The 19,024-nt window shown below is 37.7% G+C and overlaps 1 protein-coding gene across 1 annotated transcript in view; it reads right to left on the bottom strand.

Annotated features, from left to right (window-relative positions):
• LOC121465269 (ephrin type-A receptor 6) overlaps positions 1–19,024 on the bottom strand; it is a 919,159-nt gene that overhangs the window by 152,215 nt on the left and 747,920 nt on the right. The window contains exon 13 of the mRNA XM_041678454.1: positions 14,345–14,406. Within this exon, the coding sequence (XP_041534388.1) occupies positions 14,345–14,406 (62 nt within the window). The remainder of the gene's footprint in view (positions 1–14,344; positions 14,407–19,024) is intronic.

The following is a 19,024-nucleotide window of genomic DNA, read 5'->3' as shown; positions in this document are numbered from 1 at the left end:
TCTGTGTCCAGTTTATGCAATAGTCCAGGCAAGAGCAGTTTCTTGCCCAAATGGCTATCAAAACTCCATAACGAGCCTCTTCGATGCCCATCTTCCTCTTGAAGTAGATTGGTGCTGCCAGGAGTAGAGTGTCTCATTGTCATGAAAAGTCCTCAGTTATTAAAACATTAAATGTCCTAATCTGTAATCTTTGAAAGACATGAAAAATGTCTATCTAACTGAAATACATCTCTATATATCTAGAAAATCTAACTAACATAACTACAAGCTTTACTATTATCGATGATTATCCATTAACAACCTATATTTCTTAATTATACAGTACATATTTAAATGAACTACACAATCACAATACCTTAATCAAAATCAGAAACACTTATACATATAACAAAATTGACCTTAAATCTCTATCAATAAAGCAAAATCTATACTAATGCAAATTATTCATATCTATATCATATCCCCCTTTAAATGTAAAAGAACATTTATAAACATTTTTTGGGAATTTGGGCGCAGTTATTTCTCTCCAAACTGCTTCCTGCTGAATGGGGGCGTCGTTAATTTGGTCTTTCATGGTATAACCTGTGTGCTAGTTTCATCTCAGTTGGCAGTTCAGCGAAGCAATTTTTTGAAGGCGTTCACACCAACCCTTCAGGAGGGCGTGGTTCATCATACCAAATCGGAATAGAAGAAATGAACAGCGTCTCATCCTCTGTGAAAACAAAATAAGAAACTCCTTTCCAAAGTATCATGTCTTTAGATCCAAATTTCAAATTTAAGGCATTTTCAAAGTATCTATGTTGGATTAGTTCAGCAGCATTTATAAACAAATATCTTTTAGCAGTTGTTTGTCCTTCCTCAGCATTCAAACAATTCAAAGAGAGCATAATAGCATACAGTATCAAAATTCTCTGTTTATTTTCCATCTTATTACACCTTTGTTTTAACCTCTATTTCATTTATTTTTACTTTTAACTTTTTGCTTTTTGAGACAGGTTCTCTGTATCTTTGACCTGAAGTAACTCTGTAGACCAGGCTGTCTTTGAACTCTCAGAGATCCGCCTGTCTCTGCCTCCCAGGCATTCGGGATTAAAGGTGTACACTGCTAAACCTTGAACTCACAGAGATCTGTTTGTCTCTGCCTTCTAGGCACTAGGATTAAAGGCGTGTGCTACCACACACACAACAACTCTCTTCCTTTTTTTTTGTTTTTTTTTTTACTTTAAGAACTTTAACTTTTAGTCTGCATATATTTTTAACACACTTTAAACCATTCAGAAATTTTTTCTGTCTTTGAATCTCTCTTTACTGTATATCTCTCTTTTTCTGACCACATGAATCTTTAATTTACCAAGCGATCTCAGTAGGATTAAAGGCGTGGCTTTGCCAGCTAGATCCAGTCCATTCCTTAGCTTTCCAGCCTCATGGCGGATATACAGGCTGTAGCCATGTTTACTGCAACAACTGTATGGCATTTCAAGGTCCCTGCCAGCAAGTGAGCTACAACAGACAACACTCAAGTCCTCTCTCAGTAGCCGGCCCTCCTGCCTCAAACAGTCAGAGTTTGCCCTGGCAGGACAGCCCAGAAAGCCGGCATTTTTAAACGGCGCAGCTTTTTTCCTGCTATGGCTGAAAATCGAAAAGCATGCGTTCAGCTTTTCGTCAACACCATTTAAGTGTTTCGTGGCAGGACCTCTTAATGAGCTGCAGGCTTTGCAGCTAAAGCTGAGTCAGGAAGCCTCTCTTAGATGAGGCGCTTGCTTGCCTCTAGCAAGCAGAGTAGAACCGAGAAATTGCTGCTACCAAGAAACCAGGCACAATGCTTTCATTTTGTTCTAGAATTACTTCCCAAGCTGTCTCAGGCTTTATGTGGAAGCAGTTGTCCACGTGGGTGCCATATGAAGTAATAAGAGTGGCGGGGCTGCGTTCCCAGCACCCAGGCCTCCTGCTCGGCTAGTTTATGCCCCGAAATAACAACACACAAACTGTATTCATTTAATCACTGCTTGGCCCTTTAGCCCTAGCCCTTACTGGCTAATTCTCACATCCCGATCAACCCATCTCTAATAATCTGTGAGAACCGGTCTTACCGGGAAGATTCTAGCCTAGTCCATCCTGGGTCGGAGCTTCATCCCGGGAGCGGGGCATGGCTCCTCTCTCTGAGGCATCTGCTCCCGAGAGAGCAGAGCTGTGGAGTCTCTGAGCTCACTTCCTCTTCCTACCAGCATTTTGTTCTGTTTACTCCTCCCACCTATCCTCTAACCAATAAAATGGGCCAGGGCAGTGCCTTTATTAGCCAATGACCTTCCTCCATCAAGAAACTAAGAGACCACAGATGCAAGACCAGACTAAAGACCAGACTACTAAACCCAGCAAAGCCTTTAATCACTCTAATCAGAGAAAACAAGATATTCCATCACAAAACCAGATTTAACAATACCTGTACTCAAATCCAGCCTTATAGAAAGTACTAGAAGCAAAACTTCACCCCAAGTAAGTTAGGGGCACCCGTGAAAACAGAGGCAACAGATAAACTCACACCAGCAAATTCCAAGGAAGGAAAACACAAAAACACTGTCACTGAAAAATGACAGGAATTAACAATCACTGGTCATTAAAATCTCTTAATATTAATGGACTCAATTCACCTACAAAAATACAGATTAACAGAATGGATACAAAAACAGGACCCATCCTTTTAGTATACACATTTCAACCCAAAGAAAGACATTACCTCAGAGTAAAGAGTTGGAAAAAAAATTTCCAATCAAATGAACCTAAGAAGCAAGTGGGTGTAGCAATCCTAATATCTAACATCATAGATTTCAAACTAAAATCAATCAAAAGAAATAGAGAAGGAAACTTCATACTCATCACAGGAAAAATCCATCAAGTCTCAATTCTGAATATCTATGTCTCAAATACAAGAGCACCCATGTATGCTAAAGAATCATTACTAAAGCTTAAATCTCACAACAAACTCCATACACTAATAGTGGGAGGCTTCAAGACCCCATTCTCACCATAGGACAGGTCTGGCCACATACTAGGTAACAAAAGAAACCCTTAACAGATACAAAAAAATTGTAGTAACCCTCTGTTTCTTATCAGATCACCACGGCTTAAATTTAGAATTTAGCCAGGCGGTGGTGGCGCACGCCTTTAATCCCAGCACTCGGGAGTCAGAGGCAGGCGGATCTCTGTGAGTTCGAGGCCAGCCTGGTCTACAAGAGCTAGTTCCAGGACAGGAACCAAAAGCTACGGAGAAATCCTGTCTCGAAAAATAAAAAAAAAACAAAAAAAACAAAAACAAAACAAAAACAAAAACAAAAAACAAAACAAAACAAAAACAAAAAACAAAACTTAGAATTCAACAACACTAATTCCAGAAAGTCTACAAACTTATGGAAATTGAACATTACTCAGCTGAATCACTCCTGACTCAAGGAAGAAATAAAGAAGTTAAAGACTTCCTAGAATTCCATGAAAATGAATACAAAACATTCCCAAACCTATGGAACACTATGAAAGCAGTGCTAAGAGGAAAGTTCATAGCACTAGGAGTCTACATAAAGGAAGTGGAGAAAACTCACATGAGCAACTTAACACATTTGAAAGCTCTAGAAAAAAAAGAAGCAGACTCATCTAGGAAGAGCAGATGACAGAAAATAATAAAATTGAGGGCTGAAATCAATAAAATCAACAAAGCAAACCATACAAAGAATCAATAAAACACAAAGCTGGTTCTTCAAGAAAAATCAATAAACTATATAAACCCTTAGCCAAATTAACCAAAAGGCAGAGAGAGAATACCCAAAATAAGAAAACCAGATATGAAAAGGGGGACCTAGCAACAGACACTGTAGAAATCTAAAGAATTATCAGGTCATACTTTAAAACCTGTGCTTGATTCTACTCTATGTACTGGCTTTGTGGATCCTAGTCTGTTTGGATCCTCAACTTCCTGGACCTGGATGGAGCAGGGAGGACCTTGGACTTCCCACAGGGCAGGGAACCCTGACTGCTCTTTGGACTGGAGATAGAGGAAGAGGGGGAATGGGTGGAGGGGAAGGAAAATGGGAAGAGATGAAAATTTGTAATAATAATAATAATAATAAAAATAGGGAACCCTGACTGCTCTTTGGACTGGAGAGGGAGGGGGAGAGGAGTGGGGGAAGGGGAAGAAGGGTGGGAGGAGGGGGAGGGAAATGGGAGGCTGGGAGGAGGCTGAAACTTTTTTTCATTTTCTCAATAAAATAAAAAAAAAATAAAACCTGTACTTGACAAAATTGGAAAATCTTAAAATAAATTGATAATTTTCTGGATAAGTACCACATACCAAAATTAAATCAAGACCAGATAAACAATTTAAATAGATCTACAACCCTTAAGAAAATAGAAACAGTCATCAAAAGTCCCCCAACCAAAAAATGTCCAGGGTCGGATGATTTCAGTGTATAATTCTACCAGAACATCAAAGAAGAGCTAATACCTATACTCTTCAAATTGTTTCAAACCATGGAAACAAAGGACCATTGCCAAACTTTTTTTTATAAGGCTATAGTTACTCTGATACACAAATCACCCAAAGACTCATCTAAGAAAGAGAATTACAGACCAATCTCACTGATGAACATTGAGGCAAATATACTCAATAAAAAATAGCAAACTGAATCCAAGAACACATAAAATAAAAAATCATCCATCATGATCAAGTAGGCTCCATCACAGAGATGCAAGGATGGTTCAAAATATGAAAATCTTTAAATGTAACCCACCATATAAATGAAGTGAAAGAAACAAACATACGATCATCTTATTAGATACTGAAAAAGTCTTTGACAAAATACTTCCCTTCCAATTGTTGATCATGAGAGTTGAAGAGAACCTCCAAAACAATATGGAATATTGTATTGTCTTTGTTGTGTCCTAGAAATTAAAATCAAATACTATTTCTTTAGATGTCACAAACTTTTGTCACAGAAGTTGGGGAAATCAAGCTGGTTGTAACCTGCGAGCCTCATCCCTGGGAGCTAGTTATCATTGTACTAGAAGGTGCTATGAAAGTAGCTAAAGGTAACATTATCAATAGTCCTTTACAGCAGAAGACCTCTGAGAAACAACAACGACAGCCCAGACAAGATACTTTCAATGGTGCAATAGTAACACATTTTATGGGTAACCAAGGACCTCCTATCTAGACTTAAGGCCCACTCAATATTAGGGAACTTGTATCTTTTACTGTAAACCCTTCTAAGAAGGTTAGAGAGGTTATATATTGCAGAGGAGAACCCTACTGTTATACTGTTAAATGAATATAGATTACGTTGTGTTCTAAATACTTACCCTTATGCCTACAGATAGGTGCAGCTTTTATTCCTCATCAGAGGGTATTACAGAAATCTATAAGTAGTCAAAGTATATAAAATAAGTGACTGTGGGGTCCCAGTGTAAGTGGGGACATCAATAACACAATCCCTACACTCAAGGATCAGGGAACATCCTAAAGGCAGGGGAGTAGGGGGATGGTAAAAGGTTGTAAGATTCAGAACACCAGGATGTCTGTCACCCAGTAGTGTCTTCTGGACTTGATACAGATATTGCAACTATGAATTCTCAATAAAATGGCAGCACAGATGTGAAAAGTTTCACAATGTAAAACTGCCAGATGAAGAGTTACAGATAGTCAGTTGTTGCTGAGGGAGGGAGCATCAGATTTCTTTAGGTGTTCTGTGTCTGATAGTTTAACCAAGAGTAAACAATCAGCCCTAACGTATCTATACCCAGGAAACAATAATTGGACTCAGTAGCTTATATATGTATATAAAGTTTTGAAAGTAATAATTACAGAAGAGGTCACAATTCAAGAGGGAATGAGAATGACTCAAGAGGCATTGGAAAAGGGTGGTAATGATATAGTATTACAGAACTCGTATATGAAATTCTCAAAAAATTAAAATTAAAACAATCATCAAAATTCATGTAAAAGGAGAAATAAAAATCAGACTAGTAAAGGCTAATTTTATGGAACAGGATGAGTGATACTACATATGACAACACTAAAATTTTAATGAGACATATTTGGGATATTAGCTATTAATACTTTAATATTTAGTTAAAAAATTAAAAAATCAGACAAGTGTGAAAATGATACAATGAAATCCATTATTATATATATATATATATATATATATATATATATATATATATATATAAAGTCACCCAGGGACTTAAGATAAAAAGAAGGCTAAAAAAGTAAAGATCTACTCCATCTAAAAGAAAATAAATGGTGAGGAATTTTTCCCCATTCAGTAGGCTGTCTTTTTGTCTTATTGACAGTGTCCTTTGCTTTACAGAAGCTTCTCAGTTTCAGGAGGTCCCATTTATTTATTGATGCTCTTATTGTCTGTGCTACTGGGGTTAGATTTAGGAAGCGGTCTCCTGTGCCCATGCATTGAAGGTTACTTCCCACTTTCTCCTCTATCAGGTTCAGTGTGGTCGGATTTATATTGAGGTCTTTAATCCAGTTGAACTTGAGTTTTGTGCATGGCAACAGATATGTATCTATTTTCATTCTTCTACAGGTAGACATCCAATTATACAAGCACCATTTGTTGAAGATGCTTTCATTTTTCCATTGTATCTATTTTGCTTGTATGGAGTTAGCAAGAAACCTGGCTCTAGAAAAATGCCCAAGAACCCACAGGGATGAACCCAGCTGAGACCCTAAGCAATAGAGGAGAGGGGGTCTGAACTGACCTTACCCTGTAATCAGATGAATGATTATCTTAAATATCACCATAGAACGAACCTTCGTCCAAGAACAGATGGGAACAGAGGTAATGACCCACATCACAGCACTGAACTGAGCTCCCAAGATCCAGTTGAAGAGTGGAGGGAGTGAGAGTATGAGCAAAAAATTCAAGACCATGAGTGGGTCATCCACTGAGGCATTTTGCTTGAGCTAATGGTAGCTCACCAACTCCATCTGGACTGGGAGTGAATGAGCATGGGAACAACCAAGTCCCTTTGAAGGGGGTTGACAGGGGGTCAGAGGGAGGGGCCACTGATAACGACAATGGGATGTGCCTCTTCTTGCATATACTGGTTTTGTGGGATCCTATTCTCTTTGGATGTAAACTTTGCTCAACCTAGACATAGTAGGGAGGGCCTTGGACTTTCTATAGGGTGGGGTGTATGGCACTCCCTTAGGATTGGATGGGAGTGGGGGAGGATCTGTAGAGGGAGAAGAAGGGGACTAGGAGGAGAGGAGGGAATGGTAATTTTGATTGATATTTTTTTAAGTAATAAAAAAAGCCAAAAAAAAAAAAACCCAAAGCAACCAACCTAAAAAAAAGAGGGGGGGGGGGGAAGAAAAGAAAAAAAAATAAAATAAATAGAACCAGAAAAGTCAAGTGCTGCGGGACAATGTTCTTGTACCCTATAAGGATTTGTTGGTTGTATTGGTTTAACAAAATGCTGATTGGCCAGTAGCCAGTAAGGACATAAAGGTGGGGTGACCAGAACAGGAGAATTCCCAGAAGAGAAAAGGCTCAGTCTGTAGTCATTATCCAGACACAGAGGAAGCAAGATGAGAATGCCTTGCTGATAAAAGGTACCAAGCCACATGGCTAACACAGACAAGAATTATGAGTTAACTTAAGATGTAAAAATTAGTTAATAAGGAGCCTGAGCTAATGAGCCAACCAGTTTATAATTAATGTAGACCTCTGTGTGTTTCTTTGGGACTGAATGGCTGTGGGACTGGGCAGGACAGAAACCTCTGTCAACAGTCAAGCCTGACTTGTAAGGATTCTAGTATACCATTCTTTCCCAAAATTAAATAATTATTGTCATAGTTACTTTAGATTGCCTTTATTGCTAAGTTGGAACAGATATGCCAAATATACAATGATCTACATTAAGTTTCACCTATTTCCTCTTAAAATTAATTAAGATGAGATTCAACTATAACTTTCATGGTTTGAAGCATTATTAGTCAGTAAGTACAATTTTTTCACTGTTGAACATAAAATGACTGATACAGATTAATTTCATTCTTGTGCCTCTACATGAATATAACCAGGCACACACAATTTTCAAGAGAAGTATGCTGATAAAATTCACCTCTCATTATTAATAAATAACTAGCATAAGGTAAAATGCCATCTTTACTAGATTTATAATTTGAGGACATAAATATTTAAAAGATCCCTTTAATTTTTTAAATTAATATTTGCTTTGCATTTGTTCAAGGAGCACTTCAAATGACTCCCATTGCTTTTGAAATGCTGATATGAGTGCATATGCATTATTAAATACTCATATTCCTGAGGTATATCTAGGTCTTTTTAATAGTAGAAAACAAAACCATTGATAAAAAAGGGAAGAAAAGAATTGGAAAACAATTATGAAATTTTTAGTAATGCGTTCTGAAATATATAAGAATACTATTTTAGAAGATATTGTTGGTATTGCATTATATGCATGCTGTCCTTCTATGTATTCTAAGTATGTTATTTAATAATATAATATATGTAATAACTTTAAGAATTGAAATTAGAATGATGATTTTCAGGAGCTGATATAAGTAGGTAAAACTGGCTAATCAACACTGAGTTTCAGTTATATTGTTTTATATTTTTACCTAAAATTACAATAAATAAATAAATATTTAAAATAAAGGCATATGCAAATTAAATGAAATTTTATCATTATGCCATTTAAGGTGATAATGGTCCCTGATGTGGGATTTCCCTTTGTATGCTGATATTACCATTAATGAATAAAGAACTGCTTTGAGTTTATAGCAGAGCAGGGCGGAGTGGAACAGAGCTAGGCAGAGAGGACTAGACTGAATGCTGGGAGAAAGAGGGCAGAGTCAGGGAGATGCCATGTAGCCCAGCTGCAGACAGATGCCAGAACTGTAGCTGGTAAGCCACAGCCACATGGCCATACACAGATTAATAGAAACGGGTTAGATTAATATGTAAGAGTTAGCCAATAAGAAGCTAAAGTTAATGGCCCAAGCAGTGATTTAATTAATACAGTTTCTGTGTGATTATTTCAGGTAGCTGGGCGGCTGAGAACCAACAAGCAGTCTTCTCCAACAGCACCCTCCCCCAAGAGATTTAACAAAATCTCCAGTACTAAGCATAAGAATCCTCTTTCCAAGTTGTCGTTCCAGGGTCTCCCAGAGGTTTTTTGGAACATTATTATCTATTTGTGTTGCCCCTGGTTGCCTCCCTTGAAGCTGAAGGTGAGTCCTATTGCTGAAGACATCATGTGCTTCTGAAACAGTAAAGAATTAGGCCTGGCTCTGACCCAAAAGCCTCCTACTCCGGGACTGGCTTTCATGGTACTGGAAAATAATATACAAGCTGCTAAGGGAGGAAAGTGCCAGTCGTCTTACCAGCTGTGATGCCATGGACCACCATGGCAATCATGGACAAGACCGTGCACTAAAGGTATACTATTGGTAGTTAAACCACGGTTGTCACAAACAGCTGTCTAAATGGACTTACAGCTCACTCAGCAGGAGGGAAATCCTACTTAGTCCTGTAAACCTAGCTTACTATCTGTGGCTAGTGCCTAGTGAGATCATGGATCTTAGAGAGACATCCACTACTGCCGCTTTCCCAAATCAGCACAATTTTAATTGCATTTTAAATACTTGTCCTTATGTTCACAGGAAAGCATATCAAACAAGCTTCATATTGGAACAGATGGAGCTCATTACAGAAATCTATGATTGACCAAAATGCAGAGACCCACTGATGTGAGGTATTTAGTCCCAGTTGGTACATACACACTGCAACCCCTACACCTACGGCTCAGGGAACCTAGTGGAAGAGAGGGCAGAGAGCTTGTACAATGGCCAGATGACTAGTCAGTCTGCTGTGAGATTACGTCTTACGACAAAGAAGCTACACACACGTTAAAAAAGGTAAGTTTTAAGGTTTAGATACTGACAGTATTTGTTCAGTTTCTACAAATCTTATTTATGAAATTTATCTGTGTCACAGAAGAGATACTGAGTAGGGGTGATGATTAAAAATTCACTTAATTATCACGAGTTTATTCCATTGCCAAAGGCAGAAAACTATGTGACATTATGCTTCTGGGTAGTCAGAGTTAGGATTTCCTCACTAGGGTGTAATGCATTGTATTTTTAAACCAAAAGCACAGGTAGTACCACACACACACAATTCTCTTTCTTCACACCCACCTGAACTCTTGACCAAGCATCCCACAGGTAATATGTATCAGGAAAAATGTCCCCAAGGACCCAAATAGCATTAGATTTATGAATCTGGAGCCAGTCAGCCAGCCAGCAACTGGCAGTGGAAGTGGGTTGCAATCTTGTACTTAGTTGTGCTACAACTCCTTCATAATAAAATAGCAAATTGAAGTGATTTTCAGACAGTGTGGGAGACCGAAGGGAAATGTTTCTGCCTCCAGTAAGCACAGAAGGCTATTAATGAGCCATGTCTGGCTCCCCCACCACGTAGTACATTCAGCGACTGCCTGCTTTCTGTGCTCACGGAAGCTGCGATTATCAAATTCTAAAGCAGTGGTTGGAAAAATGACTGAGCTTTTCAGAATTTATGGGATATATATATATATATATATGTGTGTGTGTGTGTGTGTGTGTGTGTATTCTTATATATTTTATTTGTGCCTGGCAAGGAGAATTGAGTGCCCTCTGTTGACGCGGGTTTATACGGCACACTTTGAGCTCCTGGAGAAGGGTTATGATACCAAAGAGGAAACAGTATGTTATGGAAGGGAAAGATGTTAGTGGCCATTGTTGTCCTCATTTTTATTTTTGTCTAGTTACATTTTTTTTCAATATATCTTAAGATAAGGGCTACCTATGTAGCCTTAGATGATCTTGAACTCATTTTAATCCTCCTGCCTCAGCGTTTGAATTGCTGAAATTACAGATATGAACATTCATGCCCAGATTCTTCTTGTATTTTAACCATGTAAGGTTCTTTTTTTATTTTGAAAAAAAAATACAGCATGCTTATAGACTTAGTATTTCTAATATTTTCTTTAAAAAAGCACTTTGACTTATACATCTATTACAATTTGCTGTCTTAAAATTATTAATTTTCCATTTGGAATTAATTCATTGTACCTAGTACTGGTCTACAGAAAGACAGTTTCTTACAGGTATACAATTTACACTGAATTATCACCCCATACTCCCTCTTGCCCTCTCCTTTTTCCTTCTGCTCCTCTCAGCAGTTCAATTTCCCCCTAGATAGCTTCATATCGACTTTATGTCATATATACAGATATAATTTTATGCATCTTTGTAAAAATCTAGGACACATATGTTTAAATAAGTATGTTCCCCGTAGGCTTATATATTTGAATATTTAATTACCAGGTTATGGCACTACTTGAAAGGACTTGGAGGATTAAGAGGTGTGGCCTTGTAGGAGGAAATGTGTCGCTGGGAGTGGGCTATGAAGCTTCAAAAGTCCATGTAAGCCCAGAGTCTCTCTCTGATTGTGCATCAGGATGCAGTCCTCAGCTTCTGCTCCAGCACCTGCCTACATGTTGCCATAATTCTTGCCAGGATGGTAATAGACTAAACCTCCACAACTGTAACAACGTCACCAGTTAAAATGCTTTCTCTTAAAGTAGCTGCCTTGGTCATGATGTCTCTTAGCAGTAATAGAACAGTGAATACGATACCACATGAGAAAAAAATATGATATTTGTCATTCTGAGATGACAATGAGTTTAATATGAGTGTCTTAAGCTATATCCAATTTCTTGCAAATAACATAACTCATTCTTGTCTGTAACTGAAAAAGCTCCACTGGCTCTACACACCACATTTTAGCTGTTACTTTGTTGACAGACACATAGCTTGGTTCTATTACTGAGCTATTTTGAACAGTTCTACAATAAACACTGATGTGCAAATATCTATGTGCTGCATTGAGTTGGAGTCTTTCAGATAAATATACAGGGGCATAGAGTGGGGTTATATGGTGGTTCTATTTTCAGGTTTTTGATTAACCTCATATTGATTTCATAGTGGCTGAATAAGTTTATGTTCCTACCAACAGTGTATGAGGGGTTAGCTTCTGTCTACATCCCTCCCATCATTTGCTATTTGTTTTCTTTATGAATGCCACTATGACGGGCGTGAGATGGCATCTTAAGGTATTGTTTGTTTGTATTTCTTCAATGGCTAAGAATAATAGGTTTACTGGCCATTTGTAATTCAACCTTTGAGAACCATTTCTTCTTTTCTTTAGCCCACTTATTAAATAGGTCATTTAATTTTTAGATCTTTTAGTGCTCTCTGTATATTCCAAATGATATAATTTTTACTTTAGTGAAACATGCATGTGAAGAGGCAATATCCACTGCATGCAGAGTTGATGGTGTCTTATAAGGAGAATCAAATACCAGTTTAATCAAGAGACCTCACAGCATAGAAACGCATCACTTTTGGAGTCATGAAGATTTACGTGTGGATCTTTTCTTATAAACTCTACAACAGTCAATAAAGTTCTTTTTTAACAACTTTAGGAGGTAGGTACTCTTTACAATGCCATTATTCACAGGGACCAGAAGACATAGGAAAGCTGCCAGCATCCCTAAGGACCCACAGCCAGTAAGAGGCAGAGACGTAGCCATCCAGATTTTCATAGCAGTATTAATGGGGCCAGCACCGATAAAATCTTTGCTTCATCCTAGATTGTCAGTTACCTATTTGGTGTATCATTAGAGCTGAAAAATGCTAGTTTTGAAATGTTAACTCATGACATATACCATTTATAAACATGTGATATAGGATGTCATACCTTTTAATTATTTAATTGATTCTTTGTACATATTATTATTTGTTCCTTATTCAGTAGAATAAAAAGTATATCTTAAACTAACATTTTCTACTTAATTTTCTTTACCAGCCATTTGCTCCAATTTTTAGCTCTAATTTAAATCCAATGTCTGTTCATTATTTGCTGCTATATGTTGCTTTGGGTAGTTGTTCTAAAAAATGTAAAACCAACCTATGCCAAACATTATGAGATAATGAGTCATTTTGAAATATATCTGATAAAAATATGTTTGGGACAAAAATAATGAAAGACATAAGTGTATGTGTATTTCAAGTACCATAGGTGGCCAAGATAAATTCTAAAATAATTTAGAGCATTTATAGGTAAAATTTAAAGGGAGACGTTCTGAAGTGGGCACAGCTGAGAACAAACAGCTCATGCCCTAGCCTATTAATTTCATCTTGCCTTAGAGAGCACACTGGTCAAGAGTGTGTGCTGGGGATGTAGTTTCTATTTATGACAACCCGAAGATGCTGCTGAATTCAGCTTTAGGGATTAAATCTGGACATAGAGTCAAGTCACAAGACAGATACATCATCACCACCAACATTGAGAGCAGTCGGAAGAAGAGAACAGGAATCAAGCAAAATAAGTAGAAATAAGATAAAGGGAGACAGACAAGATGCAAACAGAAAATGTTCAAATAGCAAGGGACAGAAAATGAGGTGGAAATATAAAGAAAGACAACACATTCTAAATGGAAAAGTCTCAGTCACATTTCATAAGCACAGATAATACTTATGCCATTTATTGGATACATTAAAAAGTTCACCGACATGCATATACATCACCTTTCCTGAGGATAAAAACATTGGCTTCAGTGAATATTTTCATATTTCATTCACTTGCCACTCTCAATGTGCATTTTCCAAGCATCTGTGGTGGTTCGACACTTAATATGATGAATACACTTCAAAAAATAATGTTGAGACTTTCCTAGCTTTCGTTTGTTCCACTATATATTCATGTGAAGTCATCTTAAACAGAATGAGTTTTAGCCTTTTATTCTAAGAGATATCGCTGCTAAAGGAATGCTATTTGTTCTTTTCCTCTTTAGATAGCCAAATGAACATGAGGGACAAAATTGGCAGAATTTGGGACAGCAATGTAAGGACTCAGCACTTTAGAAAATGTGTTGGTAAATGTGATATGGCTTCATGAATAAGTGGCAATTGAGTTTTATTTTTACTTCCTAATTGATGGCAGAAACATTTAGTATATATGTATATTATAATCATTAATATAGCAAGTAAATTTATAGGAGAAATCAATTATATTATTAAGTGTATATCCTGTCCCTTCAGTAATGCTTTCATGTATCACAGAAACATAATAATTCACCCAGAGAAAATGTTGCCATTTCTGTCGAAAACCCATGCTTAATATTATGTAAAAATTAATCCATGATGAATTACTTCAAGTATAGATTCCAGAATAGCTTATTTAAATGGCATCAGAAAAGAGCACCTCACCCGCAAAAAGGAGTCGAGGGATCCATTCTCCATATACTCTACCACGATCATTACTGGTCGGCCTGCAAGAGAGCAAGGAACACGCATTATTAGGGCAATCACAGAGAGATGTGCTGCAGGCAGGGATTTCCAGCTGCAGTAGCTAACGTATTTTTGTTTTTAAAAAGTGAAGCTCACTCTTCAACCTCTTCTATGAAAATATACTCATATATGCATCTTCATTTTTCCTCTATACCATTATTTGTTTTTGAGTTCACAAAGGGCCACGGATTGCCATCTGAGTGACAAAGGAATTAAACATGTTTTACAAATGTCTAGCGATTGCTTGTATAGATATGTGTGTGCGTGTGTGTGTGTTGTCCTTTAGTTTTCCCACAAATGACAACCAGGACACTAAAGTCATCACTTAAGCAGCCACCACCTCTGTTTCTGCAGTTGTGGCACAGCTTCCATGATATTGCAGCACATTTTCCCCCCTTAGAGTGGGTAGTTCTGAAATTACTAAATTATTTCTAAATCAAAGCAGAAAGGAGAAATTCATAAATCTTCATAGACTGCATTTAAGGGATTCCATGCAGAATAATTTTCAGTAGGTTGATGAATATCACATACTGGGTAGGATCTGTACGCATGCCTGTTCATCTCTTTATTGTGCACTGATTTGATCATCAGAGGGCCAATGGCAATGCATGAAAAAACTTGTAGTTTAGTGCAGAAGCAAAGATCAGAAGTTGAGCATCATTTATTTCTCCTTCTATCACACCAATTGCTACAGTTCCCAATACATCTCTATTATGCAGAATATTTGACATAAATAACTTCGATTTGTTTCAAAGAAGAGAATGTATTTGCTCTCTCCAATTGTACAGGCTTAAAAGATAAAATTTCAATTGAGTAAAAAAATGATATTTACCTGAAATAGGAATCTATCAATGCTTATTTTTCTTTCTTTATTCTTGATGATTCAATCTGAATGGCACATAGCTATTTTTATGACACACACAAAAAACTGTCTCTGCCAATGCCAATGATGAAAATGTTGGACTTGTAATTCAAACCTTCTTTTCCTGATCTCAAAGCCTTGCAGGTTAGAAAGGGTAGCCATAATAAATTGCTTCCATGTATGCAAATGCTAGATTTTACATTTGAATGTATATTTTAAAGAAAGATGAGCTAAAGGTTAAAAGGTGCAATAAAGCTCCCCCATTTATCATGCATAGAATTCAAACCTAAGGAATTTTCCCATTTGGAGAGAATATTAACTTATGCTCTATAATGCTCCTAAAAGTTATTAATCTTACCCATATGAACAAAGAACTAAATCGTCAATTCTAGAGGTGAGATGAACTGTCAGCACTCTCATACACAGGGGTCAAGAAGACCTGGTTTGCAGCCTGAAAACTGGTCACTCTGTCTTTTATTGGCTCCTTGGCTTCAGAGAGGCAGGAGATAGCAATCTAAGACCAACACTTAGGTAGGAAAAGTAGAGAAAATCAAAAGCTATCTTTGTAACTCAACACCAAATTCTGAGCAAATATTCAAGTTAGAATAGTAGTGGATTTTGAGTGCTTAGGAGGAATGCTGAGTCACTGAATTATGCGCCCTCTGTATTTTTTATACCTCTGTAATAGCTCCTGATCACTGACTGCTTCTACTCTTCAATAATATGAGTTTTGTTAGAATTCAAACACTTCCATGCATTGCTACACCCCTATTACACAGATAAAGAAACTGAGGGATAGAAAAGTAAAGTATGTTTCTTGAGCCTGCTGGCAGTATTAGGCATTCCATTTGATGCTTTGGATCCTTGAACATTTATAGTATAACTGCATCTCAGAAGAGATCAGTGGTCATATCTATAAGTCTAGTCTAGCTAACTGTTCTCTCCAGCAAAGGATGCTTTCCTAGTCAACTGTGCCACTTTGTTCTACCAGCTGTCATCATTTTCATTGTCCAATTCTGTCTCTGCCTTCCATTTTGCTATTCACCTGTCAGAGTTATTTCTCAGCTTGTTCCTCTTTGCAATACCTCCTCTTGTATTTAAACACCGTGTATCCTTGCTAGCCTTCACGCTGACATTTTCAATAGATCCCTATCACTGCTGTTGTGTATGCTATGTCATGCTGTGTTTGGCCTTTGTCTTGCTTTGTCTTTTTTTCTGTAGGAATTTGTAGTCTCATTCACTGGGTTTCTGGAGGTCACTTCCTACAGATAAGAGTGTGGTAGGTGCTTCATGAAATCACTTTCTGTTTTCTTACTGATTTCACTCTCCTTATGAAATTAGCACTGAATCTTTTCAGCAAGATTCCCGTCTGTGTGAATTCAAAGCACTTTGGGCATAGTTCTATCTATAACCCATTTGTAGTTACTTCTGGCAGTCTTAAAATCTATCAGCGACAAGTTTCACTTCTCATTTAGAATGATAAGGATGGAAATAGAAAACACTATCCTGAGTGAGGTAACCCAGACCCAAAAAGATGAATATGGGATGTACTCACTCATTATTGGTTTCTAGCCATAAACAAGGGTCACGGAGTCTACAATTGGTGATCCCAAAGAAGCTAAGTAAGAAGGTGAACCAAAGGAAAAGCATATAGTTGTCCTCTTGGCTATGGGAAGTAGACAAAATTGCCGGGGAGAAAATTGAGATCTTGGGGGTGGGGTGGGATGGGGGTAAGGGGAGATGGGGAGAGAAAAGGGAGAAGGGGAGAATGGGGGGAACTTGGGGAAACAGGAGGATTGGGATAAAGGAAGGTTGGATAGGGGAGCACGGAAGCACAATTCTTAGTTAAGGGAGCCACCTTAGGGTTGGCAAGAGACTTGAACCTAGAGTGGCTCCTAGATGCCCAAGCCGAGGTCCCCAGTTAGTTCCTTGGGCAGCTGAGGATAGGGAACCTGAAATGACCCTATCCTAGAGCAATAATGACGAATATCTTGCATATCATCATAGAACCTTCATCTGGTGATGGATGGAGACAGAGACAGAGACCCACACTGGAGCACTGGACTGAGCTCCCAAGGTCCCAATGAGGAGCAGAAGGAGGGAGAACATGAGCAAAGAAGTCAGGACCACGAGGCGTGCATCCACCCACTGAGACAGTGGAGCTGATCTATTGGGAGCTCACCAAGGCCAGCTGGACTGTGACTGAAAAAGCATGGGATAAAACTGGACTCTCTGAGCATGGCGAACAATGAGGGATGATGAGAACCCAAGGACAATGGCACGGGGTTTTGATCCTACTTAATGTGCTGGCTTTGTGGGAGCCTAGCCAGTTTGGATGTTCACCTTCCTAGAAATGGACGGAGGGGGGAGGACCTAGGACTTACCACAGGGCAGGGAACCCTGACTGCTCTTTGGACTGGAGAGGGAGGGGGAGAGGAGTGGGGGGAGGGGGAGAAGGGTGGGAGGAGGGGGAGAAGGGTCGGAGGAGGGGGAGGGAAATGGGAGGCTGGGAGGAGGAAACTTGTTTTTTTTCCCCCCTTTTCTCAATAAAAAGTTAAAAAAAAGAAAAAAAAAACAAAAAAAGTAGAATGATAAGGAATTAGATGACGACTCCCCCAGTTTCTTGTAAGTTAAAAGTTTCTTTTGAGCCGTTCTTTTGCATTTTATGCAAAACTCTCTATTGAGAGTGGCTGAACTAATGAATTGTGGGTTTTTTTTTCCAGACTACTGTCAGAATTTAATCTGTAATTTATTTTTTAATGGTTCTCTATAGGAAATATGTAGTTATAATGTGAAGGTTAAAGGCAAACTTGTAGTCCCTATTGCATTTGTGAAAAAAAATACATAGGAATAAGGGAACTTATAAAAATTCAGGTGCTATTCTCTATTTCCATTTTAGGTAAGTGAAGCTTTTTGGTACACATTCATTTTTTGACTCGGTTTTTCAATATGCACAATTACATATGTAAATCATATGTATATATTCTAAGAATGTGACTGCTCTTAGAGGATATACTTGAAAATAATCAATTCTTTTTTTTCTAAATTTTCAAAAATATCTGAGCTCCTTTCCTTTAGTAAATTTTAGTCTGTTGCCCCAAATGCCTCCCACCACAGCATCATCTTAGTGATTGAACTGTGCTAAAAACAATGAGCATGCCCCAAGATGCTTTAACCTCAGTCATTTTTCAAGATCATCACTTAATTTAAAGAAAGTTCATTGGTTTGATGTTAAATCTCCCAAGCTATCCCATGTTATTGGTTTCAAGATTGCAAAATTATAAATAGCCAGATGTTATTATGAATAGTCTTAACTATGTAAGAATCAAAATCTGAGAAATCACTTACTTATATTCTGAAGAAAATCACAAAATTCCTTTTTATCCTTTTCTACTACAGACAACAATAACTATTTTCTTTCAGCTGGCATTTTAGGAAGCATGTGTGTATATGTATAATATATATATATATATGTGCATAAATATATGTATATGTTTTATTATTTATGTTCAAATACTCTCAACACCTGTAATGACTTCCTTAAAGGAGGCTTGCAGAATCCATATGATTATAAGACTTTATTCTTCTCATGATGGTATTAGAAAAATGAAAACAAAGACATTCTTTGACTTTCTTAAAAAAACCTCAGAGAAATACTTTGTTGGTGAAACAGGTTTTCTTCTGAGAAGGTTTGTGAAAGATGAGGATTACAGAGATTTGCCATTTTTATATAAGTA

Source organism: Microtus oregoni, unplaced genomic scaffold (genome assembly GCF_018167655.1).
Source record: "Microtus oregoni isolate MIOR12 unplaced genomic scaffold, Mior012 000030F_ref0000283, whole genome shotgun sequence".
Taxonomy (NCBI): Eukaryota; Metazoa; Chordata; class Mammalia; order Rodentia; family Cricetidae; genus Microtus; species Microtus oregoni.
This window is presented reverse-complemented; position numbering and strand designations above follow the sequence as displayed.